Source organism: Enoplosus armatus, chromosome 8 (genome assembly GCF_043641665.1).
Source record: "Enoplosus armatus isolate fEnoArm2 chromosome 8, fEnoArm2.hap1, whole genome shotgun sequence".
NCBI lineage: Eukaryota > Metazoa > Chordata > Actinopteri > Centrarchiformes > Enoplosidae > Enoplosus > Enoplosus armatus.
This window is the reverse complement of record NC_092187.1, coordinates 14,269,070-14,291,025: the sequence shown is the minus strand read 5'-3', so window position 1 is coordinate 14,291,025 and position 21,956 is coordinate 14,269,070. Positions and strand designations below refer to the sequence as shown.

The 21,956-nt window shown below is 42.5% G+C and overlaps 2 protein-coding genes across 2 annotated transcripts; both read right to left on the bottom strand.

Moving 5' to 3' along the window:
* Positions 1–1,422: 1,422 nt before the first annotated feature.
* Positions 1,423–11,762, bottom strand: LOC139288966 (tetraspanin-2-like). Its single transcript, XM_070910438.1, has 8 exons — positions 11,694–11,762; positions 4,542–4,644; positions 2,411–2,508; positions 2,231–2,305; positions 2,054–2,137; positions 1,882–1,938; positions 1,669–1,752; positions 1,423–1,581 (listed from the first exon to the last, which is right to left on the bottom strand). The coding sequence occupies exons 1-8, from the start codon at positions 11,760–11,762 to the stop codon at positions 1,516–1,518; spliced, it is 636 nt and encodes a 211-aa protein (XP_070766539.1). The 3' UTR covers positions 1,423–1,515.
* Positions 11,763–17,323: 5,561 nt separating this feature from the next.
* ngfa (nerve growth factor a (beta polypeptide)) lies at positions 17,324–19,941 on the bottom strand. The gene is made up of 2 exons (XM_070911024.1): positions 19,846–19,941; positions 17,324–18,529 (listed from the first exon to the last, which is right to left on the bottom strand). Exon 2 carries the CDS (start codon positions 18,516–18,518, stop codon positions 17,640–17,642), a length of 879 nt encoding a protein of 292 aa, XP_070767125.1. The 5' UTR covers positions 18,519–18,529; positions 19,846–19,941; the 3' UTR covers positions 17,324–17,639.
* Positions 19,942–21,956: the final 2,015 nt, after the last annotated feature.

The following is a 21,956-nucleotide window of genomic DNA, read 5'->3' as shown; positions in this document are numbered from 1 at the left end:
AGAAAGTGGTATTTATGGCCCATCAGATGATGAGCTTTTCCTTTCATTCTTAGGTCAGCCTGTGTGTTTTTAAAATAATCATTACCAGTATGTATGCACGTTTTATCTCCTTAACTATAAATCATGTATATTTTAAATTTTTGCTTACCATTTTCAACTGCAGGGAATACAGTTTTAGATTTTGGGATGTACTTTTCCTGCTGCTCCAGGCAGCTTTTCTATTCATTTCTGTTTGATAGAAGACTCTTGAAACTTGCGCGTTGTTTGTAGTATAGTATAAGTATACATGATTTGTTGTCAATGGACTAGAACTTGCAAACCACTGGTATAGTTAGTATAGAGGAATTAGTTTGACATTTTGGGAAATATTCACTTTCTTGCCAACAGTTAGGTGAGAGGATTGACACCACTCTCATGTCTGTACAGTAAATATAAAGTCACAGCCGGTTAGCTTCGCTTAGCTTAGCATGAAGACTGGAAACAGGTGAAACAGCTAGTCTGGCTCTGTCCAAAGGTAACGAAATCCATCTTCCAGACCCAGGTGTTTCCTGGGAAGAAACCCAGAATAGCTGTTTCACCCTGTTTCAAGTCTTTATGCTAAGCTAAGATCATCGGCTGCTGGCTGTAGCTTCATATTTACTTTACAGACAGGAGAGCGCTATAAATCTTCTAATCTGAATAAGCGTAGTTACCAAAATGTTAAACTATTCCTTTAAGATAACTGCAGATTTTTCTTGTAGAGAGCAATCTGTGTTGATTGTACAGGTCACAGATTGTGTGTATTCTGTATGTGTGTGAGTAAGGGCGCTGGGGCTGCACGATGGACGCATTCTTGAAACATTCACCGGCCATTCGCTCTCTTGACAGTTAACACCCCACTCCAAATCCACCAATCAGGATTCCCTACGAGATTCAAGACAACCTTTTTTAAGGCTGTGGTCTCATGTAACACAACATTGCTGTGCTTTTCGGTCTGTGCGTGTTCATATGTGTGTGTGTGTGTGTTCACTTGTGTGCACAGATAAGCAAACTCAGCTGCTTTCACCTCAGATTGCTCTCTCATGGCTAAAGTTTCCCACAGCCAAGGGGTCAGTGTCAAGGCTGTGTGAAAACGCATTGACACTACTGTGACAGTATGTGGGTTAAAATTTGTAGTGGCAGCCAAATGGCCAGGAGGAAAAAACAATTTGACAGATTGTCGGGTCAGCATCGGAAATGATGCTGTTCCCACTGGATATGTGAATGGTGTAAGTCTTTGCAGAATGTTATGAAAGGTGGGGTGTGCTACTTTGCTTGTGACAGCAAAAAAGTCACAAAAAATTGAGAGAAAATAGTGGAACATCAGGCCAGAAGAGCCGGGTTGAGCACCATAGTGGAAAGGAACGTTTTGAACATGGTCTATTTCCTGGGTCCCCGGGTGGATGATGGACAGAGGTTGACATTTGATCTGAAGGCTGTACAGTCTTTTGGGGCTGAGTACAGGAGGGGGTGAGGGGTAGAGGCCAAGGATCCAGCTTAAATGACCTCCCTGCTGTTGCGAATGGCACAACAGAGCACCATACTGAAGATCATCCCAATGATCTGTTGAGAGGGAAAACAGATTTTTAATAAAATCATTTTCACTCACTTACGTGTGTGTTTTTTGACTCATCTCAGATCCTCACTCACCATGACTCCAGCGATGCCGATGCCCACGTACCCAATGATGTAGAGTTTACTGTTGAAGAAGTCCCTGATGCCTGTCTCACAGTCCTGCAAACCAAAGATAAGAGGAGGCAAGCGGTGGCAAGTTGTAGTGAGCCAGGATGATTTGTTAGACAAAGAAACAGGGCAGAATTTAATTTCTGTCAGAAGCTGGAGCTTCAGTCTGACAGATCTTACCTTAGTATCTGGTGCAGGATCAGGGCAGGGGTTTGCTACGGTTCCACAACAGTTCAGCTGAAAGTGGGGAAAAAAACCCATTATATAATGGAAGCATATGTGTACGCAAATAGTTTTTAATTTGCAATTTTTTGTGTTTAGTGTTACCCTAAATATTTTATTTTCTACTTACTACTTTCTGGTACGAGATGATCAATGTGCCGTTATTGTTTTCATTGTAGGTTGTTGTGTAGAAGTTCTGAACATCTTCGATAATCTGTGTGCCGGAAGACAAGTGAATGACGAGGTGCCGTTGGGATTTATCATTTATCATTGCACTACTCCAGCTGTACAACAAACATAAATGTACCTTGTCTTTGTTTAAGAATCCAAAGACCCCTGCTGCCACCTCAGCGCCAAAGATGATCAACAGACAGGCAAAGAACTAAAAAAAATCCACAGATGACAATGAGCGTACGGCACTTGTAAATAGGTTGTAGGTGAATATGCCTGCTTAAAGGCTCTTGTGTTAGGATGCACATGTACTCACTGAACCCAGCAGGCATTGAGATTCCCGAACAGCTCCACAGCAGCCAAAGAAACCAACCAACATCACCAGACTGCCAGCACCTATCAGGATGTACACACCTGGTGGGAAAAGAAAGTCATCACTTATGTGCAGCGATGTAAACAAAAAGGCAGGTAAATAAAGACATGAGGCAACACCATCAAAATACCTTTAACTTTTATATATTCAATTCATCAACATAATTAAGATATATCAGCCAGAAAGGGTGAATTCACTGTGCTTCACTGGTTTGATTCCCCACTACATCTCTGTTAACAAGCTCAGCTTTTCTCAACTACTTCATCTGGCAATTTCAATGTGCAGAGTCACCAGCAGGGGGCAGCATAGAGCTGGGAATGTAAGTCCCTATGTAGAGCTCAGACAGTGACATTAACATTTCAGGCTGTACTATTTCTGTGGTCAGCTGAGCAAATGGCAGCACAGTGATCGGTGCTTTGTCAGATCCTTTTTTTAGGAGTGGAACCACTTTTATTGTGCCTTTAAATAGTGTCCTCATATGAGATGTCTCGTAAAAAGCCTTGGCGACAGGAGCCTGATTTAGAGGGAGCTCTAAGTGGGGTGCTTCACGTCCTCTTATTAGATGCCCCGATCTCCCATTAACCCTCTCATTAGGGAAGGTAGATCATGGGTAGGTCCGCAGGGAGGAATTCAACAACAGATTGGTTCCACCGGTGTGCAGTGTGTCGTACAGGTGTGGTCTGTTGCTAGGCGACAGCTCTGCGGAAGACGGGGTGAGAGAGTACGCATCAGCCCCCAGGTGATGTGGGCTCAGGTGGGAAGGAGAGGGGAAGACAGTTCACAGGATCCCGGGTGGGTCAACAAAAAGTCTTGATGTGATACAATAATCGAGCTGGGCGCGTCATTACTTTTGTTGTTAGGAAGGAGGGTTTAGTTGCCAGCTTATGGTGTCTAATGATCAGCTGGCGTGCTGATAAGCTTCTAACTGGGGACAAGCGATGCTGCTGCATTCACGAACTGAAAGAGGTGCTGTTTCCTGTACTTTGGTTTCGGCAGAACACTGCATTTGTTTTCCCTTTTGCGCTTACTCTGAAGTTGTTCTCCTTTTCTTATAATACGTCATTTCAAAGTACAGAGAAGAGAGAAGTTTTGTGAGGTCTTGACACCATGGGAACAAGGCATAGCAACTGTCGGGCGAACTCAGCTGTGTTTGTGGGCACAGCGCTCTCACTGTCAAAGCCATGTGTAGCACTAGACTCCCCGAGGACCTGAAAGAGGCCACCCATCCCCAGTCAAACCACATGGACATCTGAGTCTTAGTCCACACACATGCACACAGGAAGAAGTAATGAAATGCCTTCACGGCTTTTGTAAGAAAATCTGCAACACTTGTCGACCATTGCACAACCTTCTCGGTCCTAAACTGGCTTCAGAGAAGCAAAATAAAGTACCCATCAGCAATCAGGAAGGAGAATAGTTTAGTCTGGAGACGTGATAGAAGCACACACTCTATGACACAAACACACTGACTTCTGTAGAAGCACCCAGTTTCTGTGCACCTGTGGGCTTTTATATGTGCTTGTGTGTATTTGTGTGTGTCTGTGCAATGGGGGGGGCTGTGATAGGAATATTTCCCCTCTGACACAGAGACAGACATGTATTTACAGGCAAACTGAAACGTGTCAATAAATAAATTTGAAAGGCCCTCTCCAGACTGAGAGTGACAGAGATGAGAGGAACATCACATTTTGATTTGTTTGTGATACTGTGTGCAGTGCATTTAAGAATTATATTATATTATTATACACTTTCAGTACTGCAAAAATAAATGTCATAAATCTCCATTCCTAATATCAGTCAGCAAGGAAGTCTAATTGCGTCAGAGATACTGAACTTTCCATGACCCACTGTGAGTGGTTTCGCAGCAACATAAAAAACAAAAACATAAGCAGTGCTTAAAAAAAAGGCCAAATATAACCTCTTACAACAACAACAGAAGCAGATTGTGAATAACACCTGTGATGAATTGTTCAACAGATGTATTGAATCAACGGCCTTGCTTTGAATGCGCTACAGCATATTGTTACACATCTATTGGCTGTGGAGATTAGCTGAGGTGTGCTAAGGTACTCACCAATGAAGAAAGTGTCTGGAGCCTTATCACCATTGAGCAGAGACACAGTTTCTGGGTCAAAACGCAGCCACAGTCCCACTGCCAGAACAAAGGATCCCATCAACTGTAGAGAGAGTGATGACAGAAAGTACTTGTAATAAGCTAACTTATTTCTGAAAGCATGCATAGAAAACACTAACAAATAAAGGACCTCTGTAGACAAGTGGTCCACAGTAATGCGCTGTCAAGACTCGTGGCTTTAATTGTAACCGAATACTAATAAATACCAACTGTATTCCCTAACTAGTCTTCCCTCATGCTCCTTTTCTTCTTTCTTCTTTCCTTTTACAGATGCAATAATCATTCAAATGGCACATGGCTGCAGACAATCACAGTCAGTAACTATAAAGTAGACAATAATTTTTTTGTTATGTGTTTCATAATGAAGCATGTTTCTCGTATCATTTCTGTCCAGGCTTTAGATCTGATCATCAATGCTGTGAAGTGGTTTCAACATTCATCACAAACACAACGCTCTTTTCATCTGAAGCACAACACTGGAAGTTCGTGTTTTTCAGGCCTTCGAAGGGCTTGTTCTTTTGCTCTCCTTGAATGTGATTTTCCACATAAAAAAAAGCAAATGGAACTGTGGAGTTTCCACTTTGGCCCTCCACCCTTTTCAACAGAAGTATAAGTTCAATAAGAGTTAGTTAGGCTAGAAATTGAATATTTTGTGTCAAAACAAAAAACAATGGGTCTGAACGTCCGTCTACATCGTGGGTGGATCCAATAAACCCATAGATCCCAGCAAAACGTAACTTATGTAACTTTGAAACACCCATTAGCAATTTCTGGCTTTCCAGTAGGGAGAAAATGACCGTAGCTTGGCTTCGGGCAGCAGTGTGGCACCTTGAGCTTTAACAGGCTCTCCTGTTTGTTTGGAAATGTGGTTACATGTTGCTCATATTTTCCTTCATCTAAACCACCATCAGTATACACTGACTGCAATCATACTCGCTTCAATGCCCTTGCTTTGGGGAAAAAAACTTTATTCTCTAAGTGGTCAGAAGACCTTGAAGTCAATGCTTTTTTTTTCCCTGAGATGCTCTCAGAGGCAGACGCTGTGGTGGGTGCTCCGCTGACAGATCAATACTGAGAGGTTTTAATGATCACTGAGCCCATGCCCCCTGAGGATAATCCAGTCGAAAAACCCTCTGAGCCGTGCTTCAAAACAACACAGAGTGTGTGTGTATGTGCGCAGAGAAATAAAATGATTTGTCTAAATGGAGAGTATGTCGGAGCGCTTGTCACATGGTCTCTCTGTGTCCTAGTTCTGAGAATTTAAGCAGACCGCTGTTTGTGTGACTGTTTCTGTGTCCTCGAGTTCTGTTAAGTGACTTTATTTGGAGAAACAAACGCTGTTGCCAAGCTCAGGCAAAAGCAAACAGTTCCATGTCTGTATCTTCATTCTACTTTGTGACCTTGTTTACTAAATCTACTCTGCCTTTTTCTGGTTCTGCAATTTCTCTTGTTTCACCTCTTTCATCCTTAATCTTCTGTGTGTCATCCTCAGCCTTGCAGTGTACACTCCTCTCCTCCTCCACTTCAGGTCCACAGGATATATTTTATAGTGTTGGTCTGAAGTAAAGCCAGTAGCTCAGTTGTAAAGCATTGGAATGGGACAGGTGCTGAGAAGTCGGCCTCCTCCCAAACTGAGGATTTAGTGTCATGTGTGTTGATGTATGGGACAGCTGAGCTCTTGGGCTTCCAGGATTAGCAGGTCCAAAGTGATAAAGCACAGTGAAGTGAAGGCTGTAGATATGTAGACTTACTGAACCAGGCTGGATTAGTGCGGAGAGGGGCTCTGGATCTATTTAACACTGGTATTTGTCGGAACACCTGATGGTGCGATGGTGTTGTTGGAGGTGTGAGGTGAGGACTGCTGCCCACTGAATCACGTGGGCATACACACAGAGCTAAGAGCTGGTGCCGCCTCAAGCTAGATGCTAAGTGCTGTATGGAGGAGCAGGTGGTTGTTTCACAGTTGAAAAGAGCTCCAGAGCTCAGCCAAACCTCATTACTATTATGGCTACATTTAAAAGCCTTTTCAAACACAGATGCATAGATGGATACCACACTGAAAGCTCTCATTATAGAACACCCAACACTGAAGTGAGTAGCTGACGTGCTAAGTACATCCTCAACTCTGGCACTCATGAGCCTGACTATCCCAAAGGTCCCATTAACCCCACTGCTTACGTACCTCCCTGCTTTACCCCCCACCACTTTGTCTGCCATCATTATCCCGTCTGACACCAGACACACCCCTCCCTTCTCCCGGGCCTCTCTACCTCCCGAATCTACCACCCCCGCCCCCTGACTTATCTCCATGTATCCTCCACCCCACCTCATCCCAGCCCCTCCCTCCCGACCTCACCCAAAGGACAAAGACCCACTGTCTCCCTGTGACTATACGCTTTGGCGCACAATAGGAGGGAAACAGACAGACACAATGAAAGAGAGAATGAAAGAGGGAAGGGAGAGGAAAAGAGAGCCGTTAGAGGACCCATCATCTTTTTTCTTTGCCTGCGGACACAGACTACAGAAGCATCTTTTTGAGAGACAAAGTTAAAACTCCAACCTGTGTCCTATATACGTCTTGTGCAGCCTGTATGTCTCTAAAACACAGATGGCAGCGAGAATATCAGAGTTCCCCTTTCTGTCCTCTGAGGATAGTTTGTATGTCTGGATATTTCTAGACGGAGGTGGAAATCTCTCCATCGAAGCTTTATTGAGGTTCTTTTACAGTGTAAGGCCTACTTTATAACAGTGCAGTTAAATAATGTTTTTGTGAGGGGAATTTCCATGAGAACAGGGGCTGAGCTGACACAGGGCTGTGGTCTTGGTCAGAGACAGTCTGCGGCATTATCCACTTTCTAGGTTAGGCTTATTCTAAGCGGAAAAAAAGGGATCTTGCTCTAAATTAAAGCATAAGAAGTCTATGACAGCAAAACAACTGTAAACTGCTTCTTTAAATCCAGCTGTAATTGGTGAGTGATTTAAGCTTGTCAAAAATAGTCTTCTGTCTGGCATATGTTTGGGAAAACAGATGCAAGTGCACATTAAAAATGATGGGCAGAAGGAAAGTGTAAATAGGAGCGAGATAATTATGCATGGAGTAAATCCCATTGTACTCTGCCACAGGGTGAGGGTGGGGGAGCGTAGTGGCACACATCGACCTCCACAACACAGACAAGTGTGTTTGTACTTTGTAGGGCTGAATATTGGAGCATTATTTAGTGTCAATATTGATTTTAAACTTTTGTTTTTCAAACAAGCTGGTCTTATTTTATTGCTTTAAAAATATTTCTTAATTTTCCTTATTAGATTAGTTTGGCTTAGATTATTTGACAATGAAAACAGGACTACATCTCGGCTGTTTTTTAAGGACAATAAAGTCCAAGACATTGAATTGTTGGCCTTGAGACAAACAAAAGTAATTGCAACAATAAAACCACTTTATATCATAAAGCTAGAGAAGAACCTCCTGCCAGTCATCCTATTGAATCTAATAACATCAGCTGCACAGACTGTTAATTATTATGTTTATTATTACTATGTATCATATTTAGCTTGATCTGTGTTGCTCTGGATTCCATATATACCTAAAATACTGCCTGTAACGTACCCATACCTTTGACAAGTCACCCATCCAAGAAATACAAGCATAACCAAAGTGGCCCTGCACCAGACTTGATGTCAGAAGCTTTAAACTGTGGATTAACTGAGACTGTTCGGAAAGGAATTTGGCACTCACTTTTCGGAACACTTTCGTAGCCCCACACAAGGCATTATTCAACAGATAATTAACAGTGTTCATGTGTTTAAATGACATAGTATACTACCCTTGCAATTAAATCAGGTGTAAATCCAACAGCGCAACATTGTCGGCATCAAAAAATAATTACAAAGACAAACTTATCACTGATATACAATTGAAACAACAAGGGACCCAGGACACTACCTTGGGGGATGCCGCTAATCACAAGTTTCATCACAGGAATTTAGGTGCCAGAGAGGTAAGATGTTGGCTATGCAATTGCTGTATTAGAAAAACAAATTAGCCTACCTTTAATTTGGACAACAGAGTTTAATGGTTTATAGTGTCAAAAAGCTTTTGGCCATGCCATTAAATCTTCTAACAAAGTCATAACACATACAGAAAGATTGAAATCTTCATGACAAGTTCATTTTCACTTGTTTTGAATCACTGCTCATTTAGCTCTATAAACATTTTGTACTTTATCAACCAGGGTCTTTCACTCTACACCTTTCTCTTCTATTCTCTTTCATTTTCAGCTAGGCTCACCAAATTATTTAATGGTGTATGTAAATACAACAATTTGTTAGGGTAAAAAATATATAGTTATATTATAATATAAGCATGCTTTACATAATGCAGATTAAGACAGACACCATTTAATGGCAACTATTATAATAAGCATAGGGCAGGATGATGAAGGCTGCCAAGTTCAATGCCATACTTAGACATCGTGCTCATGAAGAAGAAGAGCTGTGTGGTTACTGACTGAAACTTTTGCTCTTTATAGAAATCAGTGGAAAAAACAACAAAAAATCCCTTCCATGTGGCATGCAGCTGCCTAGAAAATCAAAAATATTGTTGTTTGACCAGCAGAAAAAATGGAAGAGTCTGAAACAATTCAAGAAATGGAGAACACAAGCTTTTGCAGATGGACATAGTTTTCTGTTGGACAGGTTAACTATTAAACAAATTAAACAAATGATTAAACTATACTAACCAAATTAATCACGAAGGCAGTGGGAATCAGAACACTTCCAAAATGTGTCATATGAGTTGTTTTTCATGAGGAAGAAGAGTGGAGGAATATCTGTGGGAAAGACGCTTCGTGCTGCACCTTTCACACATGAAGCAATGTTTGCCCCCACACTGTTTATCTCACAGGCTTAATTTTTGACTAAATAGGGCAGTCGGTTAACTACAGCACACAAACACAGGCCAGACAAGCCAACAAGGTATTGACGTTCTGTTACAAGCTTTTGTATTTGCAGCAATCAGTGTAACATATACAAGAACTTCGCCTGCATTGCATTAATGCCAGTTCAGTTATGGAGCCCTGCAGGAATCTCACTACATCATGGTGCTGTGACATGGACTCACAGAGGTTTATAAACACAGAGCCACTTTGCAAGTATTGATTGATGACTGTGTTTTGAGTGTGTCAAATGAGGGTGGTTATTAACTAAGTGTGTGACAGTCTTCATCCTTCAGGTAAAAACATTTTTGCGTTTTCAGTGCGCGTGTGTCAGTACGTCTCACAGCTCCCATCTGTTGACAACATCCAGCGTCACGGCCCCGTCAAACCACCACCAAGAGCCACTGGCCTGTTTCTGCTCTACCCTCCACTCAGGGATCATGGGGGGATTTCAAGGGAAATATAACTGCCCCTCCTCCACCCGCTTTCATCACACACACTCATCTCGTATCATCTCTCACTCCAACATCAACAGAGAGGGGCTGCAGCCCAGGGGGGTTGGGATGCTGTTATTATGAATGGAGGGTGATCACTGTTCATTTGTAGCTGAAAGAGCACAGGGAATGTGGAGAACTCGTATGCAGCGAGCAACCAAAAAGTGGAGGAGCATCTGTTTAGGGTCCTGCATGACATGTGCACACATCCACAGAATATCCCTCTCTCCTCGCACTGATCTATTTTCTATCTTTCTATCTGGGTCAAGTTCATGCCAACTGTCCCTCTTTTGCCATGTGAGCGTGCACACACACGTACATGAATATCCCTCTCAATCTCCCAATGACCCTTTTCTCTCCCATCACGTTCGCCTGTCTTGCTTTCTCTGTTTTTCTTCTCTCACTGAACGTTCACATCTCGTCTGTCAGGCAATCGTCAGGCCATCATCTTCCTCCACCTGCCTGTCATCTCTCTTCATCTTCACCTCTGCATCTGTCCACACTCAAGGTGCATCAAAAGGAGATTTCAGCAAACAGCCACACCCATCCTGGACGTGGGGATAGTGCTAAGTGGAGATAGCAACCACTTAATGGTGGGACCGGTGGGGCTGCTGCGTTTTAGGGCTCCGGCAGGCTCAGCTGCTTAGCCAGGCAGGAGCAGCAGACTGAAGTTATGCTATTGTCCTGCTGTCACAATGGATCCATTCACGCTGCACTCACCGCCTGATCCACTCCACAGATGCTTGTTGGAAAATCTCTCTCTCTCGCTCTCTCACACACACACACACACACACACACACACAAAGGAACGTCCCCACTGAGGAGTGAGAACGGTGGCACACATAAGCCTAAGTGCGCCTTTACACACACACACGCACACACACACTCACACACACACACACACACACACACACACACATATGTCCTCCACCATCTTTCTCTAGACTTGAAATTAGTGCATTTACAGCATGCACTGACTGGAATTTAACAAGGACGTCCGGGTTTATGAAGACACATGTGCAAAGCATGTGTGCGGGACACTCAATCAAACACACACACACACGCCTTTCACATCCACCTGACAGTTTGTCTTGGATAAGTGACCCTCTTGTGTCTGCTCCTGAGTGCACAAGTGCTGCGTTTTAAAAAATCTATAAGAGGAAGCGGTCGGGGGATATCTGTGCCCCAGGGTGGCCGTAACTCCAGTTCATCAATCAGCTCTGCACCTTTTGTTAATGAAGGCGCAGGGAGCCAACTGCTGAGTTTGTTTTCCATGCTGTCTCTCTGAGATCTGTCTCCCTCTCTCTGTCTTTTCATTCAGCCTTCCTTTCAAAAACACGCTTCCCCGGGAAAAGGGGGGCGGGTTTTTTCCTCTGTGGAAAATCTGATTTGAGCCCGGCGAGCCAAAACTAAAAACCTCTGGCTGTCACCCTTTCCGCGCCACGCAGAGTAAACCCACGCCGGACGGCAGCTAAATAAAGCACACAAGAGCACGAATGCGAAAATTGTAAACAATCTCAACATCGCTACTAAAATACACACGTGGGTGTGAAAGTCAGCTGTGCGGGGTGAGCAGTCCGCACTGCTGCACTTGCTCCGTGTTCACTAACGCACAACTTGCATCGCCGAACAGCAGCACAACAACCGAAAGAAAATGCACTTACCCAGAATGTAAAGTTGAACACGAACAAAAGGTATTTGACACATTTCATTCCTCCTTCCACCTTCCCCATTTCGGCTGGATGTCTCTGTGTTTTGCCTTTATCACTGCAAAACGCTCTGACGGTTGTTTTGGCTGCGCACACTGTGACAATAACGGTCCACCCAGGTCACAACACTTGTGCATCAAGAGGCGCCGTCACGGTAGCCTCTCTCTCTCTCTCTCTCTCTCTCTCGCTCATACATATACACACACACACACACACACACACACACACACGTGCACACGCGCGTGCACGCACACAAAACGCCGCAGGATCCGCTTAAACTCTTTCCAGACCGCCCCTTTCAATAATACAGAGGGGGGCTGAAGGGGGGACCGAGACTACACGATGGGGACTTGGCAAATGTTTGGCCCAAGTGTTGTTTTCCCCGTAACAAAAAGTCACTATTTAGGCCTACTTATAAACTTATTTTCACCGTATTTATGTTTGACTCCAACTTTGTAACCTCATGGCGCCTTCTGGTACTTAAATGGTAAAATCTGTCTTGAAAAAGTAATTAGCAACCCAATAAGAAAACCTGCAGAAAACAAGCATATAAGTGGGAAGACATATGCTATCACTGTGATATCCTTTAAGTGTTTCTACTATTCTTAAAATGTGTGTGTGAGAACATACTAATTAGTGAGTTTAGTGTTGTTTTCTTGTCTGCTAGTTAATAAATACACTACTTTTCTATCTTTGTCAGGGCTGATTATTATTATTATACACCACAATCTCTGTTCATGCATAGTAGCCACTGATAGACAATTTGCAATTTTATATCATTTGAGTTATGGTAGTTGTGGTTGAACTATTCTTTGCTATAGGATATTTTCATCACTTTGGCTGACAAGTTAATTTATTGACAAAAGGATATTAAGTCTCCCATCACACGCGTGTCGGTCTATTGTTGCTGTTGTTTCATATGTTGTATATTCCCCTCATGTTTTGTTACTATCCTCACACACCTTCAATATATGGCAATAATAAAGAAGCTGTTCAAGTTTGTGATTTAATCCTTCCACAAAGAAACAGTGACTGTGCCAGTTCTGTAATGATTCAACTTTCCACATCCGCACGGGCGGGAACCTTGAGATATTTTTCAGCTAGGATATAATTCCTATACTGTTATGGCATCTCATCGTTTTACTGCTATATATAGTGGGCTCTTTTTAAAGACATATTAAGACCTTTCGTCATCCATGTATGAAGCATGGGAACCAGCCTATTTGATGACAGAAGTACTGCTTAGTCAAACCTTGTGCACAGACCAAATGGCTTACTACTAAGAAAGCAAATAAATCCATACAGAAATCAGTTGCTTCAAAAGATCCTTTTCCTTTTATAATCACACTGTTAGATAACAGGATTTACTCAATTTCCTTTTACAAGACAGCATTTCCCCTCTTACAGCAATATAAGACTGTCAAAAAAACAGTTAAGCCTAATCATGTATCAGTAAGACTAGTTGACTAAAGTATAAACTGGGAGCTGAAGTAGTTTCTGCTTCTGTCCGTTTGCTCCCCACGGCACTAAATTTAGTCCTGGAGCGATGAATTAAAGAGCTTCAGCTCAAACAAGTTTATCATCCGCTGTCCTCCTCATTCAACTTAATCTTTAAAGATGCAATGGAAATCTGTTAGAGTGAGTAAGTGCCCTGGAAAAGGAAATGCTTTTTAACACAACAGAAGTCATAGTACGAATACATTTTTATGATAATGCCCCACTAAAAATCACTGGATTATGAATTTAGCCTGCCCATTGCAGTTGGGTCAATTTTGACATTTTATGTTCATATTTCTCTGAATTTAAAGCACGTTTGACTTCTTATTCCTAAATGCATTATCCAACCTTGTGCAAAGCATCAGTGAGATACAAACTAAATCTGCTATTAATGAAATGGAAAGAGCAGCCCCTCTGCTGGATTTCTTCCCTCAGTGTCATCAGTGACTGGGAGCATGTAACTCAGCAGCAACACCATGTTCAACATAAATATTTGCCCCACAACCAAGGAGAGCAGACGTCCAAATAGCAGTTTCATTTTATCACTGTGAATTAGACACTGGTTAGAAAATGCCCTTATAGAGGAACAAAGTGGTCTGCCAAGCTGCTCGCTAGAGGGAAGAGGGAGTCAGGCAGGAATGACATGACGAAGAGAGAGAGGGAGAGAAGGGCTACAACAAATGCTCATATGATGCATTTATGTGGATAATCACACACTTTTCAGTGTCACTAGTTTCACAAGTGTCACACGTGTGTGTCTGTTTCAAAACTGAACCGTCTAAAACTCTCAGAGCAGCAGAGTTTGTGCTTATGAGGCTCATTAAGGGAATTGCGGAGGCAAAACAAACAAAAAAAAGGTTTATTTTGGACGCTAACTAGAGCAGTGCCTAAAGAGGAAAGGCTGATAAGACTGGAACAAGGCCACTGTGTCCCTGCTTGTCCGTTGCTATGTGGGTCCAAACATGTACAAGAAAAATGCGTGCAGGTCATAACCTCCTTGAAAATAGATAACAAATAACTGCCTGTCATTTTACAGCTCCACATGATGCGTCAAATTTCTTTTAGCCAACAGATAGTATCGTGAGCATATCTGCGAGCCAGACAAATTTAAACAAATTGACACTGTGGTGTTGGCTATTGTAAGTATCTTCAGAATTTGGATAAACTCCTTGCTTTTCCCACTCTCTCTTGAACGGGTGGGATCAGTAATCGCTGTATGTTACACCCATGTTTGGGTCAGGGCCTGGACCTTTTCCTCCGCTCTGAGGTCATTATTGATGACAGGCTGTGATATCTGTTGGCTGTGAGGGCGAAATAATCTGCTACTAAAGTGAAGATTGGTAGAATTGTTAGGCTGTTTTAGTTTTTGGAAATAATGTTAATTAAGCTGTAACACTTGTGATTAGTTATCACAACCACAAACTTTAGCAGTGAAAGAGACTTCTATCTGTGGCAGCATAGCACCATCTACTGGTCTGCCTGCAAACAGTGACTGTGTGGTAATTTATGTTCAGGGAAAAGTCACCTGAGCAGTGCTCTTCATTCATGTAATAGGAGACCAGTAGTACAATGCAGAGTTTTTGCAAATGGCTTTGACTTGTTTAAAGGCTCTTTGACAGCAGCTGTTGAGCATAGGGAGTGCTATTTATTTATTTCATCCAGGTGCATGTTTGCCTACTTGGACTTGGAAACAATTTGGAAAACCATAAGGTTTAGGTGGGCTAAATTATGATCCCCTGTCTCTACAGTCTGCGAAAGGAGCCAGAATTCAACTTCATCGTTATGTCTTTACTCGCAGGTTACCCGCCTTGCATAACTTCACAGCTACTGCAGCAAAACTGAGAGAAAGCGGTTAACAAACCACACCGCCTGCCGAAGTGAGAAGTCATCTGAGGTCACCTTCTGAAAACCCTTTGATCAGACAGCCTTTCTTCGATGTGGTTTCCCGGCAACACACCCAGAGCTGAATAGCACCGCGCATGATCTGTAAAGCAGCAGCATTAGTGAGGGTGAGAGCACAGCCTGGCACCTGGGGAGGGTGAAGACGTGAGGGGAGGTGCAGAATTCAACTTTCCGAAGAAGAGAGCAAAGCAGAAAGAGAGCTCCGCAACAGTTCTCCCATCCCTCTCCTGTTCCTTTGGCACAAATATTTATCAAGTGTTGTTTTCAATTTGACCACAAGAGGGTAGCAAATTCTTGCAAACATCCTGTCAGAGACATCCAACGTAAACTGAGAGAATTTGTGTGTTGGTGAAGATGAAATGCTCTTCTTCTCATCCTTTGTAGGTGTCTGTGATTGGCACCCATTCTCTGGCAAACGCAAAGACAATCTGCACTATACAGGGACAGATTACTGCTCAAAGTGGGAACTAGATCCTCAGGCCCCATATTCATTGTGTGTCAATTGGTTTGTGGTTAATTGATTAATTGCATATTTTCTTGGGAATAGGTACCACCAAAGAACAAAATCAACCCACACGATGAAAGACAGTTCAGTGCATTATTATTTGTCTACATGTCTTGTAAATTAGCACTATGTCAAAATGTACATGTTCCTGCATGTTCCTAAATATACGTTTGTTCTCCAAATTACCCTTCAGCAGAGGCCCATTGCAATTTTTTGTCAATGGGGCGTTCTAGTGGTGCTCTCTATACTATATATATACCATACAGTATATAGTATATTCACCATTTGTTTCAAATGCTTGTTTTTTTAAAAATCTTATTGCCAAACCAGCACATCGTTTCTGAATTCTGTTGGATGATATATTATACATTCTTTCATGGTTGCCCTGCACTGCCTTTATTTTCATCCTGCATCTTCAAATACAAATTGGTGACAAATTATAGGAATAACCTGAATAAGTCAGTGGAGAAACATACCACATGCAAATGCATACAGGCAAAGAGGTTTACTGGTTACTGAATAATTTGATGAACATGTAAATGGTGTGAACCACATGCTATGGCCCTCACTGTCACTTGATCTCAACCCAATTCAGCACCTATGGGAGATTTTAGACCAAATTTGTCACCCAATCTGTAGGTATGACCTCTATATTTCCCTCACATACAGACTCACAGGCATTCCCTGCAGCTGTGTTTACACCAGTTTTCCAAGGTGACAGGATTTCTGCCATGCTGGGAACACCACAGCCAATCCATCTTCCTCTGTGTGTATAAAATGTAAGGCTGGATTCTCAGACCTGCATGGTGTGAAGGACATTCCTTCACCCTAAGAAGAGCCTGGGCTGTGGATGTACTGTGTCTGTACTGTTTTCCTCTGAAGCCAGCCCTGCTCTGCCAGTGGCTGCTTTCCACTGTCCTGGAATAATGCTGCAGTGCCAACAGAGACATGAGTCGTCGGCCACCAGTAGTAACAATATATTTGAAGGCATATACCATATACGAGAGGAAGTATTAGGTACTAAGGTTGATTAAATGTCTGGTCTTTTAATTTTAAGCTGTTTCTAAAATTTGAGTTGCACTTACAGAGTCTGGACTTTGGGCGTGTTAGGAGCAGTGGTTCACAATCTTTTGTGCTTGTGAAATGTTATCAAGCAAAGTCTTCTCGCGACCGCTTTGTTAGACGGTGCATGTTGGGTTGTGAGCAGATCTGTTGAAGGGTGTTTTTCCTCTCAGTTTGACTTGAATCATTTGAGGGGCCTGAAGTGGTAACCAACTAACTAGGTAACTTTCACATGAAAAAAGGCAAAGATTAGAGAAAAGTAAAAGTAAGTTAAAAAAAACCAAAATCAATTACGTGTAGCACAATTGAGTTTTTCCTTATTTCCTAACCCACCAAAAATGTCATGGCCCCGTACATTTATCGTGTGACACCTAATGGGGCCCTGGTTAAGAGCACAGTGCAGTGCCATCCTCCATTCTCTCTCTCTTTCATATTTCACATAGTCATTTCATTAATATAGAAATAATAATTAGAGCAGCTCTCAAGCCAAAATGTGAACATCAACACTATCTTAAACTGACAGAAGAAACCAGGCAAGTACTGAGGTGTTTAATAAATAACAGCATGAACAACACAACAATAACAACAACAACAACATTAAAAGCTTGAATTCATTTTGTATATATACATATACTGTATATATTTTCATATTTGACTGTATAAACCATAAATATGACATGCAGTCCTCATAACTTAAAACAACCAGGACTTCTCGGACTGAGGTAGGGTCAGGGGCCAAAGGGTTGGATTGATGAAGCTGTTTGTGTGTGTGTGTGTGTGTAAGTGTGTGTGTTTATTGAATGCTATGTTCAGTGTTTGGTATGTGTGGAGGTGGGGAAGAGGATTACAGTATTGGCAATAAAGCTGCAGTGGCTGTTTAGTAGAAATGTGTGTGCTTGGTTCATAGTTCAGTGGTCAGGAGTCGTCCTCCCCAGTCAGTGCCCCAGTCGTCCCGCCCAAGACTTCCGGCTGAGAACACACACACATGCGGCGTTGATGCGGATGAAACGCCAGGCTGTCCGTTCCTTGAAGATGGTCAGGGCGCTTACAAATATGTGTGTGTTGGTGCAGTAGGAGTTCCAGTGGCGACTGTCGATGCCGAGACAGCCCGAGTTGCCTGATTTGGAGCCCTGTTTGCCGCCCCGTCCCCCCGGCCTTCCCCCGTTTGCAGTCCCGGTGCCTCTGTGCGTGGGGGATCGGCAGGTGGTCTCATAGAAGAACTGTTTCTTCACCACGTTGTTGATTGTGACGTTGGGCAGCACTGTCACCTCGTTCCCAGCTATGTCTGTGGCTCGTGTCAGGTTGCCCACCCAGGTATTTATGCTGTCACATACTGAGTACTCTCCTCGGTGCATGGTGTGCGATCCTGCTCTGCGCCTTACCCTGACCCCCCTCACCCCTTCAATGTCATAGCCCTCACCTTCCAGGGCATCATGTGATGGGGGCACCTCGCTGAAGACAACACGGGGCGAGGAGCGGTAACGTCTCTTGGAGAAGAGCTTGGGGTCCACCACTGGGATGGAGGGGTCAGGGGGGGAATCTGACTTAGAGTGCCCGACGACAGGGCTCCTATCCTGGGTGTGTGAAGCTGCCCGATGGGCCCTCTTGGTCCTGTGGTGGCTGGTCTTGCGATGCTCCTGTGAAGAAAGGTGGTCCCCTGCTGCTGTCTGCTGCTGTCCTGCTCTGTGATTGGCTGCCGTCTGCTGTCTTAGTTTGTGGTTGGCTGCCCCGGCGCTCTGGGCCAATCCACCTCCCATGTTCAGTACAGCCTGGACGCCGATCAGGAGGAGCAGGACCAGTGGTGACGACCTCATGGGCACACGTCCTGAGCCACAACACAACGGGAAAAAAGTTCAGACAAGAGATAAATACATACAACTTACATTATTCTTGAAACTACTGACAATCTGAAAGAAAACAAATAAACCACTTATCAAGAAAGAATATAACATCTTCTAGAACCACAATCCAGATTCGCTGTTCAACTCTTTTTACTCTTGGTCACACAAAATAAGCAAAGTGATGGCATTTCTTTGGGCTCTGAAAACCTGAGATGACATAGCATTAGCATAGTTCAGGCAGAGGACTGAAGTTGCCACTTGTATTGGCTGATTGGCATCAGCTGTTTGCAACATGCTATATTACAGTGTTTAGCTCACTGTTACTCTGATGATTACGCTCATGCTCAACTTCCTCCACCAACCCAACCTCTGCCTAAGTCAGATTTCATGTTGTTGATTTAACTGAGATTTATGTTCACATATGTGTTTATTAAAGGGGGCATTCGTGCACTCAGCAGAATCCTCCTCGCTGCTCTGATTAATTGAGAGCTCTCTCAAACAGTCTTTTCCACCAAATCTAACTGTATAACCATTTGAAATAAATGGTCAATTCCTTGACGTTAGCCTGGACGTTAGTCTGACACCCCTCCTGTTCAGACAGATTTCCATCTGGCCTGATTCAGGTCGGGCCAATCACAACCATTTATTTATATTGGGCGGGTTTAAGCACAGATGTGAAATGTTCTGAATCCACTATTGCGTCAGACGAACTGGACAGTAGTTGACATTACGTACAAATGGTAAGTGTTGGCTTCTGAATCATGTCATGCCGTCTGTGCATTATGTTGAATATGAATATGAATTGAATGTTGGAACTAGCTACCTTGCATAGCAGTCTACCGCTATGTCACACGTTTCATTGCTCTGATTGGTTGTAGCGTCCAGAGACATTTAGGTTGATAACACCCCTTGGAAATGGAAAATTAACTGAGAGGTTCCAGACTAATTTGCATTTGCAAATTGGTCTGGCGATGCCAGGCTACCTTGACATAGTTAATTTACTTGTAAAAGCTAAATGATTGATTATCAGTGAATCTGTAGAATTAGTCTGACTATTTTCCAAGTGAATCAAAGTAACTGTTAGTTGCAGCCCTTGCATACATACACCATCAAAAGGGAGCTGTGTTTTGGCAAAATTAGTCTTGTCCTACAGATCTATTTAAGCAGTGTTTTCTGTCTGTTAAGTGCTTTGGTTGAGAAACAAATGTTTTGTCCATTTTCACCATCACAGGAACGTCTTTGGTCCTTGAACTTGAAGTGTCTTGTTTTGTGTGTTGCTGTGGTGAGTGTTTATGTGTACCTGTGGAATGTGTCCAGTTGAAGTGGGAGCCCCTGTGGACTCTAGAGCCAGACTCCAGTGCAGGCCGGGCCCCTCATGCCTGCCATCTGGACCCCCTGAACCACAGCTCTGTAACACACACATACAGACCAAATACTTAGCTTAAACATATGGATTCACGATTCAGCTTTTCATATACAGTATATCCCATGTTGTGCAATAGACATTTTACTGAAACTATTTACTGTTTCAAATAATGTATACTGGTAATTCAATGAACATGTCTGCCTTTATCATTCAAGACTAAACATGCTTATGTGGACTGTTCAAACGACTTCCACACATTCTTTATTTCTCATGAATGCAAAGTGAGTTGGTTATTTCTGTCACATTCAGCCCATTACATGTGGGATTACAAGACAATACTGTATATCAAACAGCAAGACAACAAAAATACAAAGCCAAAAGAAAAATAGGAATCTTAACATATATAAACCAAGCTGCAGAATGAGAAAGAAAAAAACTGTTTTTGCTACATGCCTTTATTTTTTACCCTAATTTCTCCCAATAAAAGGCACAAGAGAAAACTAAATGGAGGTCATTTTCTATCCTTGCAGATTGGCCATATCTAGTTTCGTCTTTCAGACTGACACACTGTCCAGTGGTAAAATAGTGCAAGAAGTGCAAGTAAAATGTCTAGAAGCAAGGTAAACTCTCACCTCTCTTCCCCTGACCACCACTGCTCTCACAGACGTACACAATTTACCATTATCTGACCTTATCTCACGTAAAGTGCACACACACACTCACCATGTTTAACTCTTAGAGTTTAGACTTGCCATACATTGGAATGTGTGGAATTTCACACCTCATTTAGATGTTACATATATATTGAACGTAAAGCACTCCAACATGCATCATTTGCAGGGGATGTGAACACATGCGTGCACACACAGACTCTGTCACACATGCAAACGTTGTCTTTTCTCACGTGCCATACATGTGTACATACAAGTGCATGTAGGAATGTATGAGGTTAGATGCCATGATGTGTACGAATACACCCCCTCCCACACAAACCCTCAGAAGGTCACTGAGGTGAGTTGAAACTGGCGTGTCAGTATTTTTGACTTATCTGCAACGTTCTCTAAAACACATCTTGCTGGTACGGCGCTGGAATACCACAAAGTTTATTAGTGTTGTAAATGTTTAGCTCAACATGTTTAATTTTACGACCTTGTTGTGAGAGGTGCAGCTTCCTGGCTGGATATAAAAAAGCCAAGGAAGTGATTTTGATTCATGGTCATGTTTGCAAAGACAAAACATTAACTTGTTTTTGTTTTTTTTTATTCTTTTGTGGCACACAGATCTTCAAGATAAATGTCTTGCAGTGAAATCCTTCCAGTGTAGCACATAATAACCAGAAGAGGTCAGTGTTGCCTGCATTGACCGGCATTCAAAGACGACATCAAGCAGCTGACACATATCAAAATGCCACTGGCCCTGTTCCCATTAGAAATAGCAACTCAAACGAATGAGAAAAGTTTAGCCTCTTAAATCATCTTTCAGGTTTTTTCCTACAAGCTAAGAATGCTCAAGTTCTTAAGATTTCTGTTCTTTGAACCACATTTTCTGTACTGGTTTGTGTAGCAGGCAGCGGTGGAGAGTAACTATACTATGCTACAATGTGTACATGCACTCAAGTAATATATTTATTACAGTTTTGAGGAACTGGTACTTAATTTATTCACTTTACTTGAGTATTTCTATTTAATGCTACTTTCTAGTTATTTTCCACTACCTTTCAGAGCAAAAACAAAATACTTCAGTAGTTAGTGCTCTGCCACATGTATATAAGTTACTGGTTAAGCTTTTTAAGACATGATTCAGCTTTTCATTGATCCTATTGTGATAAATGTGATATATGTGAGCAATTGGTATTGGTAGGCTTTTCATACTGCACTTTTAAATATGATCCATTACTGTAGATTAAATGACACAAAAACATATGAAGTATTCCCAAACATTAAATGTTGCTTACATGTTAATTCAGCAGTAATCGTAATCCAATAATATAAAGTGAATCTAAAAGTCTAAAATTAGCACTTTTGCAGATAAATCTTATGCCCTTT

What these genes read in the sequence shown, in the direction of transcription:
- LOC139288966 (XM_070910438.1), bottom strand. Translation starts at nt 11,762, where the DNA reads ATGGGGAAGGTGGAAGGAGGAATGAAATGTGTCAAATACCTTTTGTTC. An exon ending in CTCAATGCCTGCTGGGTTCA is followed by an intron (nt 2,306 to 2,410) that starts GTGAGTACATGT and finishes GATTTTTTTTAG; the next exon opens with TTCTTTGCCTGTCTGTTGAT. An exon ending in TCATCTCGTACCAGAAAGTA is followed by an intron (nt 1,939 to 2,053) that starts GTAAGTAGAAAA and finishes CCCCACTTTCAG; the next exon opens with CTGAACTGTTGTGGAACCGT.
- ngfa (XM_070911024.1), bottom strand. Translation starts at nt 18,518, where the DNA reads ATGAGGTCGTCACCACTGGTCCTGCTCCTCCTGATCGGCGTCCAGGCT.